The 27,165-nt window shown below is 39.7% G+C and overlaps 1 protein-coding gene across 2 annotated transcripts in view; it reads left to right on the forward strand.

The window, feature by feature from the left end:
* PAK5 (p21 (RAC1) activated kinase 5) overlaps nt 1-27,165 on the forward strand; it is a 380,241-nt gene that overhangs the window by 232,062 nt on the left and 121,014 nt on the right. The window contains exon 1 of one of the 2 annotated variants that reach the window (XM_043480325.1): nt 10,819-10,912. The exons of the other annotated variant lie outside the window; for it this stretch is intronic. Within the exon in view, the coding sequence (XP_043336260.1) occupies nt 10,891-10,912 (22 nt within the window). The 5' untranslated portion in view covers nt 10,819-10,890. Of the gene's footprint in view, nt 1-10,818; nt 10,913-27,165 lie in introns of those variants that run through there. 2 annotated transcript variants of the gene reach the window in all.

The following is a 27,165-nucleotide window of genomic DNA, read 5'->3' on the forward strand; positions in this document are numbered from 1 at the left end:
ACTTCAGCTTCAGCATCAGTCCTTCCAATGAATATTCAGGGTTGATTTCCTTTAGCATGGACTGGTTTGCTTCCAAGAACCAAACTAAAATGGTGCTCCTGGCTATGCTCCCTAACATAGCTTTAACCAAGTAAGTTACAACTGACCAATGCCACCTAATATGGAACTCTTGGAGGGCACAGACTCTGCTTTTATTTCTGCATCCTAGATCATGGTACCTGGCACCTAAGAAGTGTGCAGTGAGTACCCAGTAGCAGTTGTCAAATCAGTGAATGAAGCTTGTTTTGAAAGCCATCATCAGCTCTCTCAGGACAGGGCTGCCTGAACAGATCACAGGAAGGATTTTCAGAAGACGGACTGGAGACAAGTGTGAACTAGAAGGACAAGCCTAGATTACATGCTGCAGGAAGTATTGCTAGAGCTGCTAGGATATCGAAAGAGCCCTCAGGGCCTACCTGGGAGATGCACACGGGGCTTTCATGAAAGGAGGGCAAGGCTCTTGAGAGGGAATGTCAGGATTCCTGAAACAGGTTTTGCTATCACATTTTGCCTTGAGCTCTAGTCTTGCTTATCACATGAAGTGATGCTGTGTTGATTTGGGATTTTATTTGTGATCAATCAGTAATTTGATTTTAAGGGAAACTCTATTTGGAAATGAGAGCCCACCCTATACTTAGAAATTGTCACTGAAAGCAAGTGGTTCCTGCCACTTCACTCTGCTATTGTGTCCTCACTATTGAGAATATTTTTAATCAATTGCATGCTAAGTTGCTCCAGTCATGTCCGACTCTTTGCACCCCTATGGACTGTAGCCTGCCAGGCTTCTCTGTCCATGGGATTCTCCAGGCAGGAATACTGGGGTGGGTTGCCATTTCCAGGAAAATAACCTTTCCTTTATTCCATAGCATTTTTTGAGTGTCTGCAATGTGAAAATTACTCTACCAGAAGTTGGGAGATGCAAAAAAAAAAAAATTGGTCTTTATCCTCTATAGACATATGTGTCATGGTACAGACAAACAGACTCAAAATAGAATGTGCTAAAGACTGAAGATGAAGAATGTACCACCAGTTTCCAAAGCACAAAGGAGATATATTCAAATTCTGCCTGGTAACATCAAGAAAAACCTCATCAAGCTTTTCTTCCAAGAACATTTGTAAAGGGCACATTTTCCAACAGGGATGAAGATCCCCTGAAAAGAGATATGAGATCAAGAAGTGAGGTCATGAAAGATCACAGGATGTTTTGGGAGGTACATCTCCTAGGTATAGCAGAATCATGACGTAGGTAGAGGGAGTCGGTAGACACTGAGGCTGGAACAGAGTTTTCACCTTGATTTATGCTATGGTTGGCAGTCTGGTGAATCCTGCAAACCCATCTCAGAGTAGCTTCAATTTTATTGAACTGCAGTTACCAGAACAGTGAAAAAGCTTTTGATATTAAATATGAAAGTATCTGTGACTTACATGAGTGAAAGCATCACAAGTGACTACTATTTTTATGGTCTGTTGTTCCATGCTTCATTTAAGGAAAAGTCAGTTTCTCTTGATGGTTAATAATGATAATGTTTTTATTTATTTTTGGCTGTGCTGAGTCATCATTACTGCATACCGGCTTTCTCTAGTTGTGATGCGCGGGCTTCTCATTGCAGTGGCTTCTCTTGTTGCAGAGCACAGGCTCTAGGGTGCATGGGCTCAGTTGTTGTGGCACATGGGCTTGGTTGCCTTACAGAATATGGGATCTTAGTTTCTGGACCAGGGCTTAAACCCATGTCCCCTGTGTTGGCAGGCAGATTCTTAACCACTGCACCACCAGGGAAATGCAAGATAAATTTTTTATTTTGCCCATGCAAACCCCGGCCCTTCAGGATTAGGTAAAGAACTCACGGATAAGAAATTGGCTAGTGTTCAGTGTTCAAAAGAGTTTAGACATTTTCTCTAGAAGAAAATGGGAGCCAGTGAATACTGTGAAGGGTGGGATTGCAGTGATCAAAACGTTTTAGAAGCATAAGTGTGGCCGGATACACTGGTGTCTAAGGCTACATGCCACGGCCCGGGTGCAGCCCAACCTCCCAAACATTCAGACTGAAGCTCGGAATCAGAGGTAGATATCACTGGCCTCTAACAGCCTGAGCCTCTCAGCCCTGGCACTTTTCTACTCCTTCCAGCATGTATGGAGCACTGAGCTGAGCCTGGAGTGCAGAAACCAGGGTATGCATCTTATTAGAATGCCAAAGAACTTAAGACATGTCTGGGGAGAGAATTCAAGTGAGGAGGCAAGCCTGAGCTTCCTATTAACGCAGCTTCATATTACAAAGTGAAAGATAAGATTTTTCCTTTAAGATAAAAGAGAAGGTGCCCTCCCCCCCACCCCACACATAGATACACACATACATACACAGAATTCCACGGTGTGCCCCTAACAGCATGGCTCTCAGTTCCTTTAGGAAAGTCTGTTTTCCTCTGTCTTTAGATATTCTTCAGTGGTAAAGTGTCAAGAATCCCTGACACTAGTCAAACATTTGGACCCACTATTTTATTGTAACTAGATAAACAAATATAAATAGTCTCTATTTTTATAAGTACTTATAAATAAAGTAGGTACTTATAGAAAATAAAACCACTATTTTATTGTTAGAATATCAGATATGCACTTAATACATAAAATTCAACACCTGAAGTAAATACAAATGTAGCAAATAAATGATAAAAATTATATAATATATACAGTTGGCTCTCCATTTCCATGGGTTCTGCATCTGTAAATTCAACCAACCACAGATCAAAAATACACTTAAAAAAAATTCTAGACAGTTCCAAAACACAAAACTTGAATTCATTGTATACCAGCAACTATTTACATAGAATTTATAGTGTATTAGTATTGTAGGTAATCTAAAGATGATATAAGATATATGGGAGGACATGCATAGGTTGTATACAAATACTTTGTCATAAAGGACTTGAACATCTGTGGGTTTTGCTGTTTGCAAAGAGTCCTAGAATGAATCTCCTGCAGATAGTAGATTATTGTAAACATTTGGAATCTCACTCAATATACAAAACTGTGCAAATTTATGAGAGTTGATGCGTAGTTTTTTTTGCCCCCTGAGAAATGAATCATCACAGTCAGGATGATTTTATATCAAAGAAAAGATTGTATTTCATACATACATATGTATTTATATGTCTGTGGTTATATTGATATGCCCTTTCAGTATTGTCTGAAACTTTCATTTATTTGTTGCTTTTGAAATAATTTTCATTGAAATGAAAAGTAAGATTTCAGAGAAAGTCCTTTTCTATCTCTACCTCTCCTTCCCCACCACGTTTTCCAGCAAAGCTAAAATGGAAGCCACTCTGCTCTTCTTTCTTGTTTGTTAAAAAAAAAATGTGGCATCAATAATGTTCATTGAATACTCTCCTATTTTCCTTTCTGGGGAGACAGTAATCATAGATTATTGGATTCTTCAAAAATAACAAGTTATGAAATTTAAAAATTATCATGTGTCATATTTTGTATATTCACATAAAAGATTTGGATGGATCCAATTGCAATAGTTTATATATTGCTTAGAGTAGTTGTTTCACTGTCTTGCTTTACTAATTTACAGTTATCTTGCAAGCAAGTGTTACAGAATTGGAAATTAAACATTGCTCATACCAAGTTGTTACCAAACAGCCTTGTGACTACCAAATAAGCAGTAAGACACATGTTGAACTAATTTGTTTATTTTCCAGAAATATTTTGGATGGCAGTATAGCTTGCTTTTCTACTTTAAAAGCATTCTTTCCTCTGGTAAATTTTGATTTAGAAAAATGTGAACTGAACAGTGTAAACAAAATGGGAAAGAAATGAAGGTTGAGAATGCTTAGTTAATTACTGAAAGGTGTTCTCTGGGCTTCCGGGGGTGGTCAGCTGGACTGTTTTGACCCCTGCCTTCACTGTATATCATTGATTGTCACCTGTATTCAGCTCTGTCTCCTTAAAAAGTTCCCAGGATCTCCATCCTTAGTTTGAGGAATCCCATTTGCTCAATTCAGTACTTACAACTTTTAAAAACACTGTTTTTTCCTGGGGACTGGAGCTCCTGTTTAGGAAGAGGCGTCTGGTAGATGTTGTAGGTGCCCCACCCAGTTTCTCAGATCCCATTAATGAGTCTGGGTATCACCCCCAAGCTGCAGAAAGTGCTGGATGCCAATTCTCACAGCTGGTCCCTTCCCTGGAGAGTTGCCCTCAGCCAGTGGAAGAATCAGCATCCAAGATGCTACACTCACAGGCAGTGATTGACACAAGAGGATGGAATGTTGATCTCCTTGCCTATGAGGCAGCTAATGCTCCAGAGCCCCCTCTGAGGTCAGGCTGAGGTCAAAATCCATCTGAGACCACACCCTCGCTCAGCTCCTCACCCTACCTACCCTGCTCCCGTGAGAGCATGCCCTCAGTAAGTCCTCTGCATCCAAATGCCTGCTTCAGGCTCTGCCACAGTCAAACCTAAGGCAGTCAGAATCAGGCCAAGTTTTGTCTTCCTCTATCTGCCAGATTAGGAAGTCCTAGCCTTTTCCATGTGACCTTCCTGATATTCAAATCACAGAGTCAGTAAAGATGCCAATGGCATCCCAATGCACCAGCCCTGAGCACCCTGAGGGATGGGATGGGGAGGGAGATGGAAGGGGGTTTCGGGATGGGGACACATGTACACCCATGGCTGATTCATGTCAATGTATGGCAAAAACCACTACAATATTGTAAAGTAATTAGCCTCCAATTAAAATTAATTAATTAATTTAAAATTAAAAAAAGATACCAATGGCAAACAGGTCTTTAAAAATATTTTAGATCCTTATGGTTTTCACAGTCCATGTGGTTAGCTTTGTTTCTGACCACTTAGCTGTCATACTGGCTCCAGCTGTTTTGCACCTCTTGAAGTAAATGGAGCATCTGCCTGCAGACCACATAACCTAAGATGGACTTGATAAGAATCAATTTCCATGGAAACCCAAAACATGAAAGGACTAACCAAAAGCTATTTTTCTTTCCAGTATTTCAAGAAAGATTTCAATGACAAAGATTTCTCAGCAGTAATACCTAGTAAGGGAAAACCTCAAAGAAAGACCTGTAAGAAAAGCAGTTTCTCTATAAATCACATATCTTCTTCCTTTATGATGGATCCCCAGGTTCATTAAACTTTAGGGTCCATGGGATATCAAGTGTTTTTGGTTTTTTTCCTTTGATGGTGAGGGAGAGTTTAGTTCCACATATATGTATTAAATCTACATATCTTAGTAACAGAGACTTTCATAGGTTCAGGTAAGCTCAGGAAAAAGGGTGAGGAGGATCTGAGGAATATTTAAAATATAATTATCATAGTGAATAAATAGATTTTGGAATCAGTCTTGCTAGTCAGGAATAAACGCAATTATGTACTTCCTTCAGCAAAGCTGTACTGTTCTCCTATTTCTGCTGCTGGACTTCCTGGCTTCCTGGGAGCTTGTCTTCCCTTTCCAGGTTACACAAGGCCATTATACTGTGTGGATTCCCCTCTAGCACAGCAAATCATACTGTATTACTTTGGTCCCATCCGCATGCTAACTAGCAGAATCTTCCATATGTCTGATTCCAAATTCATCTTTACTATTAACCCAGTTTAACTTTACTCCCTGGATTTTAATATACTGATTGGCTAGCTTATAAATCAACTGCATTGGTGTCGCTGAGCCTCCCAGGAGTGCCAGGGGTTTAGGATCCCTCGTGCAAGGACAGTGAGTGATAGTGAATTGCCCAGAGGGCGTCTAACAGGCAGAAATGTCTCATAAACCTGTCACAGTATACTGGTGGACAAATATGAGGTGGAAAGGAGTTTTTAATTTGATTATTTTATGAACAGATATTTGGACATTTGGGAGTCAGAGAAAGTGTCATTAGCTCAATCAAATAAATTATAGAGGAATGACTTGTATTACTGATCTCCCTTCAGGTCACCTGTGAAGTCCAAGGTTTTAGACATGTCCAGTGTAGTAGCCACAAGCCACATGTGGCTATCAAAATTTAATAAAATTCATTCAAATTAAATACAATAAAAAATTCAGTTCCTCACTTGCACTAACACATCTCAGGTGCTCAAAAGCCACATGTGGCTCATGGCTCCTTCACTGATAGCTCACATGTCCAACATATAAAGCATTATAAAAGGTTCTGCTGAACAGCCTTTTTTAAAGGTTGTTATTTTTATTTAAGGGAAGAGATTTGAGAGATTCATTTCTTCTGAGTTATTTTTCTCTTTTCCAATAAATATTATAATAAAAACATTTTGCATTTGTTTCCTGGAAACATTCTAAGGACAAGGTGCCAGATTCCTCTCATCTGTTGTCACAGGAAGGACGGCTGGTATTTTGTAGTTATTTTAAACGCAATAAGATGTCAAACACACTTAAAATATTCTGTGCCTGTCCGTTCATGTTAAGATTTCTTTCTTGCCCCTGTAGTTCTTTCTTTTGTATGGGGAATGATTTTGAACAGAGATAAACAGACAGAAGAAGAAGTGGGTTTTACGTTTCGAATCTCTACTTCTTAGAGCCAGAAGGGGCCTCATGGCCTTCCATACACCAAACCCATCTAATGCAATGACTGTGTTTGCCGCATCCTTTATAGGGTGAAGTTGTTTCTACTCAAGAGTTATCAAGTGTAGACTGTGGTTAAGAGCCATCAGTTTGTATTGGTCTACCTCTACCTGTATATGTTGATAAAAACCTTTAAAAGTAAAGAGAACTCACTATTCTAATTGGGGGATTGAGAAGGTACTCACTTCTAACTTTGGCTTTTTAGAATTTACTGAGTGTCTGTTATATGCCAGTATCTCACATGTATTAAATCCAATAACTACAAGCACTGACATATATCAGGCATTTGATCAATGTTATGTGTCTAAATGGGTTTCATTTCCAAGGACATTGAGTAAGGCTGATTTGGAATGAAAAATGTCTGTGGAAGTCATTTTTTAAACTAATGCTTTAGTTCTTAGGCAGCCTTCACAAGCTGAATTTGGACTATAAAGAAAGCTGAATGCTGACGAATTGATGCTTTTGAACTGTGGTTTTGGAGAAGACTCTTGAGAGTCCCTTGGACAGCAAGGATATCCAACCAGTCCATCCTAAAGGAGATGAGTCCTGAATATTCATTGGAAGGACTAATGTTGAAGCTGAAACTCCAATATTTTGGCCCCCTGATGCGAAGAACTGACTCATTTGAAAAGACCCTTATGCTGGGAAAGATTGAAGGCAGGAGGAGAAGGAGACAACAGAGGATGAGATGGTTGGATAGCATCACCGACTCAATGGACATGAGTTTGGGTGGACTCCGGGAGTTGGCGATGGACAGGGAGGTCTGGCGTTCAGTCCATGAGGTCACAAAGAGTCAGACACGACTGCACAACTGAATTGAACTGAACTGAACCATCATTTCTAGTGTTACTTCTATAAGAAAATATAGGTCTTTCTTTCTCCTCTGATCCTCTATTTTTTATCTTTCCTTCAACAAATTCTACACTCGAAGAGTAAGAACAAAGCTCTCTCTAATCTAGCTTTCTGCATGATGTGTCTGATTTTCAGGGAAGATTCAGGAGTTCTATGATAAGAGCTTGGTCTGTTTTAAACTCAAGGCTATTTTTATAAGCACTAATGCTTGCCCAGGTTTCTCCTCATCGAGTAAACTGGAAAGCAAAATTGGAAGCAGCTGTGTAGCCAATTCTCTGCTCCAATATGAAGTGGCCAATTCTTGTCCCACATCGTGACAGAGATGTCCCAACTTGAATGTTCTTTGAATGATGATATATATGGTCCTTCTTTTCTTTGAGAAAAACAAGATTTTTTTTTACATGCTTCCTTACAAGGAAAGCATATTAAAATTTAGCTGAAGTATAGTTGATTTATAATGTTGTGTCAATCTCTGCTTTATAACAGTCTCGGGAGAATAGAGGAAGGAGGACATTTACTATGATTGCACTGAAATGTAGAAGAAAAGACATGTGAATCACTTAAAAATAAGGTAACCACTTAAAATGGAAATTAAAAGGAAGTTTCTTTGAGATATTTCTGGAAGGACACTAGTCAGCTATTTAACAACGCCATGTGTATAGACAATATATAAGAAATTTAAAAGAGCATGTAAATATTATGGTGGCCAAAAAGTTTGTTCAGGTTTTCCCATAACATATTACAGAAAAACCTGAACAAACTTTTTGGCCAACCCAGTGTAATAGTAATCTGAGTTCTGGAGAAACAACTCTAAATACACTTTATTAAATATTAAATAATAATCAGATCAGTTTTTACCTCTAAAAAGTGAGTATGGCCAGCCATTTGATATTTGCTGTGTATGTCTTAGAAGGCCTGTCACAATATGTGCAGTTACAGTTACAACCATATTTATGTCAAATGTGTTTTACTGTACAAATTTTCACTGACTTCTGCAATTAGGGCAAGGTTAGATTTTGTGTTCCATGATATATTAAAAACTGTCTCTTATTAAAAGACAAATACCATATGATATCACTCATATGTGGAATCTAAAGTATGACGCAAATGACCTTATCTGTGAAACAGACTCACAGACATAGAGAGCAGACTTGTCATTGCCAAGGGGAAGGCAGTGGGGCAGGATGAAGTGGGAGTATGGGATTGCTGCTGCTAAGTCACTTCAGTCGTGTCTAACTCTGTGCGACCCCATAGACGGCAGCCCACCAGGCTCCGCCATCCCTGGGATTCTCCAGGCAAGAACCCTGGAGTGGGTTGCCATTTCCTTCTCCAATGCATGCAAGTGAAAAGTGAAAGTGAAGTCGCTCAGTAGTGTCTGACTCTTCATGACCCCATGGACTGCCAGATTCTCCAGGCAAGAGTACTGGAGTGGGTCCCTGGGATTCTCCAGGCAAGAGTACTGGAGTGGGTTGCCATTGCCTTCTCCGATATGGGGTTAAGAGGTGCAAATTATTATATATCAGACAGATGAGAAACAGAGGCATACTGTATTCTCAATATCCTGTGATAAACCATAATGGAGAAGAATATAAAAAAGAATGTGCTTCCATTCTGTGCAGCAGAAATTAGCACAACATTGTAAAGCAACTATACTTCCATTTAAGAAAATGTCTCTTGTGATCCTGTGGATTCAAGGAAATGAATTCTCTTGAATATGCTGTGGCCAGTGGGTACTCAGCAGGCCCCTAGAAGAGTCCGTAATGATCTGCCGGAGGGCCATGGAGAAAGAATGAATGACCCTTCTGACGTGCCATTCTGTTAAATGTATGTTGATATCATCTTTGTATGTGAATGAAAAACTGTGTTATCCTTCCAGCCTTGGGAGATTTAAGTCCAGGCTGGAACTGACTGCCTTATATCCACTGTGCAGCAACTAATCACGAAGAGGAAAAATGAAAGTGTAGGATCCAAGATTTTCTTCTGAAAAGTATAGCGACATAGAGAGTTGTTTATGCTGCTTTATGTTTGGATTTCTGTCACCCTTTGGAGTGGTTTTATTTGCTTTTAGTTTGAGTTTAGGAGTGTATGTCCAATTTTTTTAAGTTGTATGCAAGAGCTGTGTATTTTAAATAGAGATTTATATTCTAATAGAGATATGCCAATACTTGGCAAATGTTTTCAGAGGACAGAAAGCATACAAAAACAGTTCTGAAATAAAACATTTCTTTCCTGTCTTCCTGAATGGAGGTTATAATGATTCAAATGATTAACTAAGAAAGATGAAGAAAAGTCTGCTCAAATTTCCATGACCATTAGTTACTAATCTATTTAACAAACTTATAAAGTGTATATTCAAAATTGAATGTTCAGGAAGCAACAGTTAGAACTGGACATGGAACAACAGACTGTTCCAAATAGGGAAAGGAGTACATCAAGGCTGTATATTGTCACCCTGCTTATTTAACTTCTGTGCAGAGTACATCATGAGAAACACTGGACTGCAAGAAACACAAGCTGGAATCAAGATTCCCGGGAGAAATGTCAAAACCTCAGATATGCAGATGACACCACCTTTATGGCAGAAAGTGAAGAAGAACTAAAGAGCCTCTTGATCAAAGTAAAAGAGGAGAGCAAAAAAGTTGGCTTAAAGCTCAACAGTCAGAAAACTTAGATTATGGCATCTGGTCCCATCACTTCATGGCAAATAGATGAGGAAACAGTGGAAACAGTGGCTGACTTTATTTTTGGGGGCTCCAAAATCACTGCAGATGGTGATTCCAGTCATGAAATTAAAAGATCCTTACACCTTGGAAGGAAAGTTATGACCAACCTAGATAGCATATTAAAAAGCAGAGACATTACTTTGCCAACAAAGGTCCATCTAGTCAAGTCTATGGTCTTTCCAATAGTCACATATGGATGTGAGAGGTGGAACATAAAGAAAGCTGAGTGCCAAATAACTGATGCTTTTGAACTATGGTGTTGGAGAAGACTCTTGAGAGTCCCTTAGACTGCAAGGAGATTCAACCAGTCCATCCTGAAGGAGATCAACCTTGGGTGTTCATTGGAAGGACTGATGCTGAAGCTGAAACTCCAATACTTTGGCCACCTGATGCGAAGAGCTGACTCATTTGAAAAGACCCTGATGCTAGGAAAGATTGAGGGCAGGAGGAGAAGGGGATGACAGAGGATGAGATGGTTGGATGGCATCACCGACTCAATGGACATAAGTTTGCGTAAACTCTAGGAGTTAGTGGTGGACAGGGAGACCTGGCGTGCTTTGGTTCATGGGGTTTAAAGAGTTGGACACAACTGAGTGACTGAACTGAATTGAACTGAACTGAATACTAACAAGCTGCTATTACTTGATTCAAAACACAATTAAACATATTAAGAAGGAAATATTTGTGAAATATATTAATGGGATACAATTCACTTTTAAGTGAGTGAATGTAAGAAAATATACAGACATATATATATATATATATATTAATATATCTATAAATCTACATGTGTACATCATAAGCTTTAAATTAGGAAATTCTGTGTTCTGGTGATCTATTGCTTTATAACAAACTATCCCAAAAGTTAGTGGTTAAAAGAAGGCAATTTATGATATCTCATGATTTTGTGAGGCACAAATTAATTCAACACTTGGCTAGGTGATTCTTTTATCTCACATAGTTTTGGTGACGATTCCTCAGTAGTGTGTAGTCAGCGGAGGGACTAATCTGGAGAATCCAAGACAACTTCAACTCCATGTTGAGTGGAGCAGGGTCAATCCAGCGTGATGGCCTCAGGGTAGCTGGACTTTGTATTCCAAAGCAAGCATTCCAGGAAACAGGAAATGGAAGCTGCCAGGCTCTTAAGGCCTGAACCCAGAACTCCTGGCATCACATAACTTGTGCCACAGTTCTTTATAAGCAGCCCAGATTTAAGGGGAGAGAGTTTTGCTCTACATATATTTTTAATGATTTTATTTATGTATTTATTTCTGGCTATGCTGGGTCTTCACTGCTGCACGCAGGCCTTTCTCTACTTGAGGAAAGTGGGGCTCCTCTCTAACTGAGGTGTGTGGGCTCCTCATTCTGGTGGCTTCTCTTGTTGTGGAGCGTGGGCTGCAGGCTTCAGGGGTTGTGGCACACAAGGTTAGCTGCCTCTCAGCATGTGGGATCTTCCTGGATCAGGGATCCAAACCGTGCCCTGCATTGCAATGTGGATCCCTAAACACTGGGCCACCAGGAAGCTCTCCTCTACGTATTAGTGGGAGGAGGGACCCCAAGTTTGCAGCCATGTTTAATCTATCACACTCCGTGCCCTGGCTAACAGGGAGAAATATGATGTAGTGATTAAGAATGCTGTTGAAGAGTCATTCTATAACTGATTAGATGTGAAGCTTTCACTTTCTCATCTCCTCATCTAAAAATAAACAAGTGATAATACTTAACCATATCTCATGTTGTACTGTAAGTCCATGCGATAAGCAACACAGCCTACGCATACCCACAGATACAAATATATTGGGTTGCCCAAAAATTCACTCACATTTTTCTATAACATCTTTGGGAGAACCCAGGCAAAAAGTACTCAACAATTTTTTGCTGCAGTTTATATCTTTTTATATTTCTTCTGAGGTTATGAGGGGGACGAGGGCATTATAACCAGAAGTAAGGAGTATTCTTATTTTCTTGAAAAGTAAGAAAATGGGTAACACCAGTCCAGCAACATAATGCCATTAGTCAAAATTTACTGTTTCTGACTTGATTTTGCTTTTCCTGAAGACATTTTCTCATAATGCCCATCATATTGAAGAATGAAGCACATTCTCTTATTCCTGTTACTCTTGCTAGGCTTCTGTTTGCCATTAGTTGCTCCTGTGGATAGTAAGGATGTTGTATGATACTCATTTCAGTACAGTGGGTGGCAGATTTCAGTGATATGACAAGTTATTCCCTCTGAAGGGGCACATTTATAGAAATATCTTTGTTAAATTCTATTGGATTCTGTCTCAGGAAGAAGCCAAGAAATAATGCTCAACCCTCTTCCTCCTTCCCTTCTTTTTCTTTAGCTCATTTCAAAGTAAACACAAAATATTTTCTTAACTACTTTCTTTCTTAAGGTAAAAGTTAAGATACTGTAACAAAGAGTCTCAAGTACACAAGATGTCCCACAGGATAGATGTTTATTTCTTTCTCCTTCTTAATAGTCTAGGGCATCGAGGCAAGCTCTACTCCACAACGTAATTCAGAGATCCAGTCTGAGAGGCTCAACCATCTTCAAGATGTGGTTTCCAACCTTCTAATTGCCATTGCTTCCAAGCAACAGGACAAAATAGGGAACAAATTCAGGGCAAAAATCTTTACATCTTTAAGACGATGTAGAAGTTTCACACATAATTTTCACTTATCTTCATGGCACGTATTGAGTCGCATGTTCTTCTGGGACCTGTAAGGGACTCTGGGAATCGTAGTTTCTAGCCAGGCATTCATGTGGTCAGGGAGGGATTTAGTGGTGGTTCAGGCAGCGGCCAGGGTAGGTGTGTGGTGTACACGATTCATCATATGCCACATTTGCTACTCTATAAAATAACTCAACTTTTGGATGACTTTTGAATAACTGATTCACAATGACAACTGTTGAATTGTCACTCACACCCCACAAGTTGTATTGCCTAGATATGCCTCCCCCGCCTGTTTTTGAGAAGGTCTTCTTTAATAAAATAATATGACATTTATAGGTCAGAACTGTATCTCTGTGAATACTTTTCTGATTTTAAATGTCATTTAGCTTTGTATTTATGAGGCTATGATACACAGCATGCAACTCACAGCCATAAGCCATTTCAAAAAAAAACAATAACTCTCATCCATGCATGACGGTTGCCTTTGGTACTGCCAAGGATACAGGATGAAAGCTACATAAGAAAGTGAAAGAAATCAATTAAAAATCAGAAGCAGCAAATACACTCTTGTTTCTTTTGAAAAATTAAATATTTCATGAGATTTAACGGATATCTGACAAAGTTCCTCTGTCTGACCAAAACGTTTATTTCTGGACAGATTATACTGTGATATGAAATTTTCCAGTTATGTAAAGTCTACAGCTTGTTAATTTTCAAAGTCCAAATTCCCACAGTATCAAAGAGCCATAGCATTTCAGAGCTGTGTGGGGTGACTAGAGGTCTGATTTACTACAGAAATCCATTGGAAGTGGAAGAATCTCTTCTGAACACTTTTTTGTTGGACAAGAGAGAGTGTCAATCCACTGAACTGTTTGGAAAGAAAAGGGGAAGTGCTGCATGTCCTTCTGTTTAGATTGAACTTTGTAGATGTGGTTAGGATCCACAAATTCTCTCTTCCAAGCTTTGCTAAAACGAGATAGTTGAGTCTCAGAGATGAGCCTTCACTCTTGCCAGGAGTTCTGGCATGTGGTCTGGGGTTCCTTCTGTTAATGCGGTGTGACCTTGATATATTAATAAGAAACCTCTCTGCCTGTTTGTAACGCCTATTTGTAACACCCCCTAATAGGATGAATCTGGTATCTGGCTTTTTTCCATCAATGTTGTGTTTCTGGAATTTGTGACACTTTTCACTTAGTTCTCTCTCATTGTTTTATCATTATTCCATCATAGGAATACACCACTATTTATGCATTTGGCTGACAGTTATGTGGGTAATTTCCAGTTTGAGAGTCTTTTTTTTAATTTTTATTTTAATTAGAGAATGCTGTGTTAGTTTTAGGTATACAGCGAAGTGATTCAGTTATACACACACATATATCTATTCTTTTTTAAGATTCTTTTCCCCTTATAGGTTAGAGTATTGAGTAGCGTGCCCTGTGCTATACAGTATAGGTCCTTGTTGATTAATTTGTATGTAGTAATGTATCTGTTAGTCCCAAATTCCTAATTAATCTTTCTCCTCAACTTTTCCCCTTTGTTAACCATAGTTTGTTTTCTGAGTCTGTTATGGTTTTGTAAATAAGTTATTTGTATCTTTTTTTTTTTTTTTTAGATTTCACACTAAATTACAGCATGAATGTACCTAGATATTATCATACTAAGTGAAGTAAGTCAGACAGAGAAAGGCAGTATGGGATTCCTGAACAACTAAAGCAATAAAAGTCAGTTGCACAGAGAAAAGTGGACGTGAAGGGCAATCATTTTAAATGCTCTTTTCATTCAAAGTTTCTCTCTTCTACTGAGAGGGAATATATTTTGAAACTGCCCTTCTCATTGGTAATATAAATTTCCTGTCTTTGCCTGAGAGCTTAGAGCAAGCCTGTTGGATATGACCTCCAAGGTGTAACCCAGCCTTACATGTTCAATGAGAGGGGCAGTCTTTGCTAAGTTTTGTATATTTCATAAAACTGATGTTTCACAGAGTGGGAACAGAAGTACCATCTTCCCTTTTAAGAGAGTTAGAAATCCCACTGTTCTCCAGCAAACATACCCAAATTAAAACACAGTAATAAATTGGAGAGGGAAATGCATTTTGACAGTTTTTCAAAGATTTGAATTTCAAAGGATTATCATTATGAATAACAGAGAAAGGAAAATGACAATGCTATTTAAATAATCCTCTCTAGAAATTTCCATACATTTTAGACACCATTTCAAGATGCAGAAATTAAGAATTACTGTACTGGCAGTATTTCCTTCCTCTAGTTTGTATTACTGTGTTGACCAGTTCACCACATAGTGGGGTAGCTTTGTAGGAACATACAATTTCTAGGCTAAAATCAAGATTTAGTAAAAAACAAAACATTGCCCCAACCACTGCAGATTTTACTGTTGTAATGTTTTTCCTTTATAGATCTGTGTATTTAAAGAAGCAAAACAGTATCTGCTATTATATATTACAATAGAGTTCATCTTTCAAAATGCTGAAATTTTGCCAAGTGTTAAATAGTCATTGTTGTTACTGTTTCATATTTGTATGTCATCTTTGGCACATTAAATATAATGTAAAAATCATACATTAAAAGCCAAAAGAGTTTGACATGGGTCCTATATCTGCTGCCAGCTAGCCAAAGGACTTTACGCAAGTGATTTCATTCTAATACTCAATCTTTTCCTCTTTGATATGAGGTTAAAGCTATATGCTAACAGCATAGTGTTGATATCAGAGAAAAGTGACATGCATATTATGGTATTGCTCATGGTTATAACAGTTACCCTCGAAATTTCATTCTCTTCCCCAATAGAATTTGGTTTCTCTCTTGGATGAAGTCAAATGCTGGTGCCCCTGGTCAGCCGGTGGGTCTCCTCCAGGCAATAGCTCAGAGACCCAGACTCCTTCTGCCTTAAAGTGTTACCATCTTCTTGCATGTCATCTTTCTCTGCATCAAGCCAAAATGAAAGCTCTCATTTGGAACTGACTGACTTCACTTCTGCACACATTCTGTTGGCCAGGATAAATAACATGACAATATTTGGATACAAAGGCCACTGGGAATGTAGTCTGGTAGGCTAGGCACCCACCCCTAGGGTGAGCTCCACATTATAGAGGGGGAGCATGTGATATCTATACATATTGTGAATCACTTCACAGTATTGTGAAGTGACATTTTAGGCACTCTTCTCTGTAGCATCACCATTCTGCTCCAGCATCCCATAGTCAAATGGAATGTCACTGTGTTATCTTAGGAAAGATAATCAAGGAGTCATCCCAGTAAGAAATATAGTTGCTGATAACACCCAATGCTGGGTTTACACCTTTACCAACATTTGCTGAGTTAACAGATGGATCCCCATCAAGTAGGGGATTCCCCAAATTAGGCTCAATCTTAAAGATTAGGCTCAATCTTTCATATACAGAAAAATTTCTGTGTTGCAGAAATTCAAGAGTTGTGCTGAGAGAGACCTGCAACTAAACCCAGGTTTCCTTTGCAGTGTGTTGATATCAGATGAGCATCCCTTCTTCCATAACCAGCCACTGTCCAGAGAGGCTGAAGAGAGCCCCCAGGAGGCCATGCTAAGGAAGCAGACTCTATTTAACCATCTCTCTATCATTCTATTCTTGTGATCCAGGAAAGTGAATGTACCTAGCATACATCCAACCAGATAAACACATCTTTACCAAAATCAGATATAATTTCAGATCAAGTCATCAAACATTCATATCACCTCTTATTCCACTCAGACTTTTTTTTTAAAGTCCTACCATAGAAGCTGATGCCCTAAATCTTGGCTTCTCAAACTACAGTGTGAATCAGAATCATGTGGAGAACTCAGTAAAACACACAGATTTCCGGGTCCCACCCCTAAGAGTTGCTGGTTCAATAGGCTAAGGGTGAAGATCCCACATTTGCATTTTAACAAGATGATGCTGATACTGCTGTTCTGGGACAACACTTCAAGAAGTCTGTCCTCATGGAAGCAACCTAGATGCCCATCAGCAGACGAATGGATAAGGAAGTTGTGGTATATATACACCATGGAATATTACTCAGCCATTAAAAAGAATTCATTTGAATCAGTTCTAATGAGATGGATGAAACTGGAGCCCATCATACAGAGTGAAGTAAGCCAGAAAGATAAAGACCAATACAGTATACTAATGCATATATATGGAATTTAGAAAGATGGTAACGATAATCCTATATGCAAAACAGAAAAAGAGACACAGATGTACAGAACAGAGTTTTGGACTCTGTGGGAGAAGGCAAGGGTGGGATATTTTGAGAGAAGAGCATTGAAACATGTATATTATCTAGGGTGAAACAGATCACCAGCCCAGTTTGGATGCATGAGACAAGTGCTCGGGCCTGGTGCACTGGGAAGACCCAGAGGAATCGGGTGGAGAGGGAGGTGGGGGGGGGCGGGGATCGGGATGAGGAATACATGTAAATCCATGGCTGATTCATGTCAATGTATGACAAAAACCACTACAATATTGTAAAGTAATTAGCCTCCGACTAATAAAAATAAATGAAAAAAAAAAAAGAAGTCTGTCCTCCTCATCTCTGTCCTCATGTGTCTGTCCCCATTCACCCTTCTCCAGCTTATGAGCCACCTTTTATGGGTCCACCAAGCATATCTACATGCCCATGCCTTTGCCTCAGACTAGAACACTTTGCCCAAATGTTCTCATGATTTTCACCCTTACTGCCTTCAGCTCTTTGCCCAAGTATCATCTTCTTAGACACATCTTCTCTTCCCTGAACTGAAATTTAATCTATTTCTTCCCTACTCAGTACTCACTAGCCCGCTTCTCTGCGTTTTTATTTACTCTCAAGCCTTTGTTGTCATTGTTGTTGTTGTTCAGACACTAAGTCGTGTGTGACTCTTGGCAACCTCATGGACTGTAGCATACCAGGCTCCTCTGTCCTCCATTGTCTCCCTGAGTTTGCTCAAATACACGTCCATTGAGTCAGTGATGCTAGCTAACCATTTCATCCTCTGCTGCCCTCATCTCTTCCTGCCTTCAACCTTCCCCAGCATCAGGATCTTTTCCAATGAGTCAGCTCTTCACATCAAGTGGCCGAAGTTTTGGAGCTTCAGCTTCAGCATCAGTCCTTCCAATTAATATCCTGGGTTGATATCCTTTAGGATTGACTGGGTTGTTCTCCTTGCAATCCAAGGGACTCTCAAGAGTCTTCTCCAGCACCACAACTCCAAAGCATCAGTTTGTCAGTGCTCAGCTTTCTTTATGGTCCAACTCTCACACGCATACATGACTACTGGAAAAACCATAGCTTTGACTATATAGACCTTTGTCAGCAAAGTGATGTCTCTACCTTTTAGCTTTAATACACTGTCTAGGGTTTTCTCAAGTCTTACCATAGTCTAAAGCACTAAGTAATTTACTTATTAATTTGTTATTGTTTTTCCCTGCTGACTGGAATGAATCCCAAAAGCGTTGCAGGGGTCTTTGTCTATTTCTCTATTAATCTTCAACACCCATAACAGTGCCAACTATTTTGTAGGTTCTCAATAAAATACTTGTTGAAGAAAAGATAGAGGGAGGATGAAGGATGACAGACTGGAGAAGCAAGTTAAAACAGTCTTATTCAACTATAGATTTGGTTCACCTGGAATACACATCACACCACATCTCGCAAGCATATAGCCAGTTTGCTTGCAGTACCTCTGATTCCTTGTGTGTTCCTGGAAGCCTTTAGTGCACTGGATACCTTTGTCCCCCTGCTGCCAGCATCATCCTCAGGTCTTCTGGAGTGTGAGGGCTTTGGGTGGATTATAGTCATTCAATGAGATGCTCTGGACAGTCTCGACTGGGAGTGGGCACCTTAATGTTGAGAGGGAACTGTGGAATCAGAGGTGGTTATTGTTGATGGTGGTGATATTACTGAGGCCCCTTGGCTGATCAGACTTGGGCTGCATAAACTAAACCCATCCTGACCCTTCCCCTTCAGTCTGCTTGCTGTCATGGAGGAGCCCGCATGAGGAGGAGAGCCAGACGGTGAGTGTTGTGTCCCAAGGCAGGAGTTTCTACACATGGAAACTTCCGTTTGAAGATGACACATCAGTAGGACTATAGCTCCTGTTTTTTTAGGATTTTGGACGGTTTGAAGACATAACAAAAGTCAGTGATAAATCTAATGGTCTAAAGCAAAAAAGAAAAAGAAAGAAAGAAGACCCACCCCCACCCCTGCAAGCTAAATGATTCTTTGTCCAAAATTGTTCTGTAAGATTGGGGTATTTAATTGCCAGGGAGACTCCTTTCTTTACCCATGGCAGCAAAATCTCTTTTTGCTGTTTTGACCAATATTCTTCAACAGGGAAGAGTTTCTTGCACCCAATACTCTGTGAAACTACAGATGACAAAAGACTTCAGAAGTGGACAGCTTGCCAACTTCCTCCCATCAGTTCAGTTCAGTTCAGTCGCTCAGTTGTGTCCAACTCTTTGCGACACCGTGGACTGCAGCTTGCCAGGCCTCCCTGTCCATCACCAACTCCCAGAGTTTACTCAAACTCATGTCCATTGAGTCGGTGATGCCATCCAACAATCTCATCCTCTGTCATCCCCTTCTCCTCCCACCCTCAATCTTTCCCAGCATCAGGGTCTTTTCCAATGAGTCAGTTCTTCGTATCAGGTCGCCAAAGTACTGGAGTTTCAGCTTCAACGTCAGTGCTTCCAATGAATATTCAGGACCGATTTCCTTTAGGATGGGCTGGTTGGAGCTCCTTGCAGTCCAAGGGACTCTCAAGAGTCTTCTCCAACACCACAGTCCAAAAGCATCAATTCTTTGGTGCTCAGCTTTCTTTACAGTCCAACTCTCACATCCATACATAACTACTAGAAAAACCATAGCCTTGACTAGACAGACCTTTGTTGGCAAAGTAATGTCTCTGCTTTTTAGTATGCTATCTAGGTTGGTCATAACTTTTCTTCCAAGGAGCAAGGGTCTTTTAATATCATGGCTGCAGTCACCATCTGCAGTGATTTTGGAGCCCCCCAAAATAAAGTCAGACTGTTTCCACTGTTTCCCCATCTATTTGCCATGACATGATGGGACCGGATGCCATGATCTTCATTTTCTGAATGAGCTTTAAGCCAACTTTTTCACTCTCCTCTTTCACTTTCATGAAGAGGCTCTTTAGTTCTTCTTCACTTTCTGCCATAAGGGTAGTGTCATCTGCATATCTGAGGTTATTGATATTTCTTCCAGGAATCTTGATTCCAGCTTGTGCTTCATCCAACCCAGCGTTTCTCATGATGTATTCTGCATATACGTTAAATAAACAGGGTGACAATGTACAGCCTTGACATACCCCTTTTCCTATTTGGAAGCAGTCTTCTTCCCATAAGCTCCAACAGAAGCCCAACTCTATGAGGTTTTTCAAAGTTTTGGCAGAAAGGCTAATAACTTATTTTTGAAAATAAGACAGATACCATTGCCACTGCCTAGGAAAAGCCCGTGTTCTCATCAGAGGTGGCATTAGCATCTGACCTCAGATGAGATGGGGCAAAATTAGGCAAGTATTTGTGTAGTACATCTGACCATTCTAAATAAAGCAAAATTAAGGCTATTTAAGGTTATTTTGCTCTATATGAAATTCTGATGCATCAATTCTTATCTTCTTGGAGACTGAAGGAAAGAAAGAAGTCTCTAATATTGCTGAACTTGACAGTGTTTCCAATTATGATTTATAGATCTGTTTTGATTGCCAGCCATACACACAGAATCCTATCTTCAGTCACCTGGGAAGTTGGAGAATTAGATGATTACAATACCTGCCATTTATTTCATAGTTTCTGTTGCAAAGACCTCTAAAATCTTTGTACCTAATATGGGAATTTGGAGGCCTTTGTTCATATTGCTAGAGAATGTAGCTCCCTGCAGTGGACTTTTTAAGAGAGGACAAGGGACTTAGTATGCTATCCTCATTGGTGAGTGCCAGAAATTGGAGCACTCCACTTCCAGTTTCCATATTTAGAGGTCACTGTCAGCTCTATGGACTTCACTGGTGGCTCAGATGGTAAAGAATCTGCCTGCAGTACAGGAGACCTGGGTTCAATCCCTGACTTGAGAAGATCCCCTGGAGGAGGACATGGCAACCCACTCCAGTAGTCTTGCTTGGAGAATCCCCATGGAAACAGGAGCCTGGTGGGCTACAGTTCATGGGGTCACAAAGGGTTGGACATGACTGAGCAATTAAGCACACACTCAGTGCTATGCTGGAGCTGGCTTACATGACAGTTGAGAACCAATGCGTGCATCTTTGTTCAACAGGGTCACATGGTAGCTTGGAGTCAGCCATGATGAAACTGTTTGCACCACGGAAATTGGTAAACACAACAATGAGGGCTGTTTGCTCCTTTCTAACCTCCTTGAAAGAGCCAATCATTCACCATTTACCAGTGTACCACTGTTACTAACTGTGGTAAATTATAAACATGGTCCTAATCCACTACCCTTTGTAACGTGACTTAACAGCTCTTCTCTTCAGGAGGCGGTCTCTGTATCCTGCACTTGCATTCTGGGCTGGACTTAAGACCTGCACCGATTATAGATTATAATAGAACCAACGGTGTGCCTGCTTCTAGCCTAGGTCTCAAGAGGCCCCACTTCTGCACTCTCCCAGAACCCTGATATCGTCATAGCAAGCCTGTGCTATCCTACTGAAAGAAGAGAGTCCATGCGGCCATCCTAGGCCAGTCAGTGTGTAGCCAACCACAGCTGACCACAGATCATAGCAGCGAGTGTGGACAAGACCAGAAGTAACACCTAACTGAGATTAGCGCAGATTGCCAGCCCACAGTGTTGTGAGCTAAATAAGTGGTTGTCATTTTAAGTCACTAATTATTGGGGTTATTTGTTATGCACAAAAGCTAACTGATACACTAATTTTGTAATTTACATTAAGTTTTAAACAAACAGATATATTGCCAGGATTAACACATCATTCAATGTCTATTTGGGAATTTCTGCTCCTCTTAAAGAATCACTTTGAAAGTACTTTCTGTTTTAAATTTTCCTACCTATTACCCTCAGAGAAAGTAGACAAGGATATTTCGGCATTAGTATCAATGGAGTAGAACGAAAAAGGAAAGCAGAGAATCTGGAGTTATGTAGATATCATCTACCACAAGATGGTGGGCCATGCCATTCCCCCTTCGATCAATACTGCTTCTACCACACAGGCTATTTCGGCTTCTTGAACATGGCAAGTTCTTTTCTCTTTTGGGGCCATTAGCTTTAGTCTTCTTTCTTTCTGCACTGTTTCTTTCTGAGACTTTCTGCTTGCCAATGGCAAGTCTCAACTTTTCAAGAACTATACCTTCTCATTTATGAAGGCTGAACTCTAAACATTCTTCACCAATATCCACATTACAAGTAGCCACAAAACTACTTTCTTCAAAAGTTACTCTATCACAGTGATAGTCAATAGAAATAAATGAGGTATATTTAATTTTAAATATTCTAGTAACTATATTTTAAAATGCAAGAAGTGAAATTAACTTAAATGATGTATTTTCCTTAATTCAAAATATTACTATTTAAATACATAATATAAAAAAATTAGTAAGTCTCATGACTACATTAGACCTGTACAGTAATGTTCATACCAACTTTATTTATAATAGTCAAAAATTGGAGACAATCAAACTGTCACTCAATAGATAAATGGTTAAACAGATCATAATGGTACAGCATATCACGGAATATTACTCCACAATAAAAAGAAAAAAACTATTGAAACACAAATCAACCTGGTGGATCTCAAGGGCTTTATGAAAAAAAGCCAATCTCAAATGGTCATACTCTGTGTGATGCCATTAATATAACAACAGTATCAAAGTTACAAATTTATGGAAATAAAAAACAAGATTAGCAGTTGCCAGGGCTGAGTAGGGTAGGTGTGACAGGAGGGAGATCTTTGTGTGGATGTGACAGTTTTGTGTCTTGATTGTGCTAGTGGTTACATGAATCTACACACTTGAATGATGTAGTACAAAGGACACATACTTTACCAATGTCAAATTCCTGGTTTTGATTTTATGCTATAATTGTATAAAATGTAAGTATGGGGGAAAACTGAAGGAAGGGTTCATGGAACCTCTAGACTATCTTTGCAACCTCCTGTAAATCTATAAAATGTACACACACACACAGACACACACACACATACATATATATGACTGTGCATGAAATATTCTGCATTCTTTTATACCCATTTTTCACAATTTAAGGTATGTTGTGTACTTTAATTTCAGTTTAGACCAGCCCCATTTCTGGGGCTCTCTCATCGTATGTTTCTGTATCAAGTAGCACAGTTCTATCACATGATGTTATTTCATTAATTTCATAGAATTTTTATACTCTATCAAGTTTTATTTCTTTCCTGTGTAATAATAATATCTAATAAATTATCAAGTGCCAGGCAGTGTTTTATGTCCTTGACAGACATTTGCTCATTAAATATTCACAATAACCCTTTGACATAGATTTTAATTATTAAGTGCATTTTCAGAAAATTGAGAAATTTGAGATAACTGAGAAAAGAGATTAAGTAATTTTCCTCAGTAAATGGCAGAGCTAGGATTTGAACCCAGAAGGCTTACTCCAAATGTCACTATACCTGTATCTTTCTTCCCCATTGGAAAAATCTCTCACCTCTACTCCATAAGGTCTTGCCCCTCCCCTCACCCCTTTGTCTACAATGCTTGGTACACAGTAAATGCTTAGAAATATTTTTGAAGGGGCAATAAAGACTTATGAGGAAAGTTTGAGAGACCTGGGTTTTCTATCGCATTCTGCCAGTGACAGCTGCTTGTTTAAGTTGGATTCCTTAGAAGCAGAACCTGAGACAGAGCTTCAGATACCACCAGTCTCACCCTGTGGGCTACCAACTTGATTAGACCACAGATAGTCTTCAGCCACAGAAACATTTTGTCCCAGTGACCACTTATTCAACAAATATTTATTGAGCACTTACTTTGTGCCATGTTAATCACTCAGTTGTGTCTGACTCTCACCCCATGGACTGTCCATGACCCCAGACTCCTCTGTCCATGGAATTCTCCAGGTGAGAATACTGGAATGGGTTTCCATTACCTTCTCCAGGTGATCTTACCCACCCAGGAATCAAACCCGCATTTCCTGCATTGGAAGGTGGATTCTTTATTCACAACCACCCTTTGACATAGGTATTAATTACTAGGTGCATTTTGAGAAAATTGTGGCATGAAGAGTTTAAGTAATTTGCCCCAATAACGATTCTTTAAGAATCTGTTTGCCAATGGCAGGCATGTCCAGGGGGCCGCAAAGAGTTGGACATGACTGAGTGACTAACACTACTCTGTGCCAGGCACAGATAAGATGCAATCAACTAATGGGGCTTACGGGTGGCTGGGGCCAGCTTTCCTTTCTGACAGTGTGAGTAGGAGAAGAAAATGAGTTATGCTTTCTGAAAGCCTCCTTGTCAGCCTATTAGAAGATTCAAAAATCTATGCTGTTTTAGACTGAATTGTCTGTGTCCTTCACCAACTTGTCATGCCAAATGTGTTTCTTGAGGTTCTAACTGCCAGTACCTGTGTGACTATGTTTGAAAATGGGGGTCTTTAAACAGGTAATTTTCTTGAAGAGATCTCTAGTCTTTCCCATTCTATTGTTTTTCTCTATTTCTTTGCATTGATCATTGAAGAAGGCTTTCTTATCTCTCCTTGCTATTCTTTGGAACTCTGTAATTCAGATGGGTTTATCTTTCCTTTTCTCCTTTGCCTTTAGCTTCTCTTCTTTCCTCAGCTATTTGTAAAGCCTCCTCAGACAATCATTTTGCCTTTTTGCATTTCTTTTCCTTGGGGATGGTCTTGATCACTGCCTCCTGTACAATGTCATGAACCTCCATCCATGGTTCTTCAGGCACTCTATCAGATCTAATCCCTTGGACCTGTTTGTCACTTCCACTGTATAAACATAAGGGATTTGATTTAGGTCCTACCTGAATGGTCTAGTGGTTTTCTCTGCTTTCTTTGATTTAAGTCTTCAAGAAAATTAGCGATATCAAGGGAATATTTCATGAAAAGATGGGGACAAAGGACAGAAACGGTACGGACCTAACAGAAGCAAAAGATATTAAGAAGGGGTGGCAAGAATACACAGAAGCACTATACAACAAAGATATTAAGGACTCAGATAACCATGATGGTGCAATCACTCAATTAGAACCGGACATCCTGGAATGCGAAGTCAAGTGGGCCTTAGGAAGCATCACTATGAACAAAGCTAGTGGAGGTGATGGAATTCCAGTTGAACTATTTCAAATTCTAAAAGATGATGCTGTGAAAGTGCTGCAATCAATATGCCATCAAATTGGGAAAACTCGTAAGTGGCCACAGGACTGGAAAAGGTCAGTTTTCATCCCAATCCCAAAGAAAGGCAATGCAAGAGAGTGTTCAAAGTACCAAACAATTATACTCATCTCACATGCTAGTGAAGTAGTGCTCAAAATTCTCCAAGTGAGGCTTCAATAGTATGTGAACTGAGGACTTCCAGATGTTCAAGCTGGATTTAGAAAACATACAGAAACAGGAGATCAAATTGCCAACATCCATTGGATCATAGAAAAAGCAAGAGAGCTCCAGGAAAAAACATCTACTTCTGCTTTCTTGACTATGCCAAAGCCTTTGACCATGTGATCACAACAAACTGTGGAAAATTCTGAAAAAGATGGAAATACCAGACCATCTAACCTGCCTCCTAGGAAATCTGTATGCAGGTCAAGAAGCAACAGTAAAAGCCGGACATGGAACAACAGACTGCTTCAAAATTGGGAAAGGAATACGTCAAGGCTATATATTGTCATCTTGCTTCTTTTACTCATATGCAGAGTGCATCATGCGAAATGCTGGGCTGGATGAAGCACAAGCTGGAATGAAGATTGTTGGGAGAAATATCAGTAACCTCAGACATGAAGATAATACAACCCTTATTGCAGAAAGCAAAGAGGAACTAAAGAGCCTCTTGATAAAAGTGAAAGAGGAGAGTGAAAAAGTTGGCTCAGCATTCAGAAAACTGAGATCATAGCATCTGTTCCCATCACTTCATGGCAAATAGATGGGGAAACAGTGGAAACCATGGAAGAGTTTATTTTCTTTTTTTTAATTTTATTTTATTTTTTTTATTAGTTGGAGGCTAGTTACTTCACAACATTTCAGTGGGTTTTGTCATACATTGATATGAATCAGCCATAGATTTACACGTATTCCCCATCCCGATCCCCTCTCCCACCTCCCTCTCCACCTGATCCCTCTGGGTCTTCCCAGTGCACCAGGCCCAAGCACTTGTCTCATGCATCCCACCTGGGCTGGTGATCTGTTTCACCATAGATAGTATACATGCTGTTCTTTTGAAATATCCCACCCTCACCTTCTCCCACAGAGTTCAAAAGTCTGTTTTGTATTTCTGTGTCTCTTTTTCTGTTTTGCATATAGGGTTATCATTACCATCTTTCTAAATTCCATATATATGTGTTAGTATGCTGTAATGTTCTTTATCTTCTGGCTTACTTCACTCTGTATAATGGGCTCCAGTTTCATCCATCTCATTAGAACTGATTCAAATGAATTCTTTTTAACAGCTGAGTAATATTCCATGGTGAATATGTACCACAGCTTCCTTATCCATTCATGCTGCTGAATGGGGCACTAGGTTGCTTCCATGTCTGGCATTTACTAACAGTGCTAACGATTGAACATTGGGGTGCAACGTGTTTCTTTCAGTATCTGGTTTTCCCCTCAGTGTGATGCCAGATAGTTGGATGATGGGTCATAGCAGTTCTATTTCCAGTTTTTTAAAGAAGATCTCCAACCCTGTTTTTCCATAGCGGCTGTACTATTTTGCATTCCACCAACAGTGTAAGAGGGGTTCCCTTTCTCCACACCTCTCTCCAGCAATTTATGCTGTAGACCTTTTGGATAGCAGCCATCCTGATGGCGTTGTAAAATGGGGTACCTCATTGTGGTTTTGATTTGCATTTCTCTGATAATGAGTGATTGTTGAGCATCTTTTCATGTGTCTGTTAGCCATCTGTATGTCTTCTTTGGAGAAATGTCTGTTTAGTTCTTTGGCCCATTTTTTGATTGGGTCATTTATTTTTCTGGAATTGAGCTGCAGGAGTTGCTTGTATATTTTTGAGATTAATCCTTTGTCTGTTGCTTTGTTTGCTATTATTTTCTCCCAATCTGAGGGCTGTCTTTCACCTTACTTATAGGTTTCTTTGTAGTG

Source organism: Cervus canadensis, chromosome 10, assembly GCF_019320065.1.
Source record: "Cervus canadensis isolate Bull #8, Minnesota chromosome 10, ASM1932006v1, whole genome shotgun sequence".
NCBI classification, from domain to species: domain Eukaryota; kingdom Metazoa; phylum Chordata; class Mammalia; order Artiodactyla; family Cervidae; genus Cervus; species Cervus canadensis.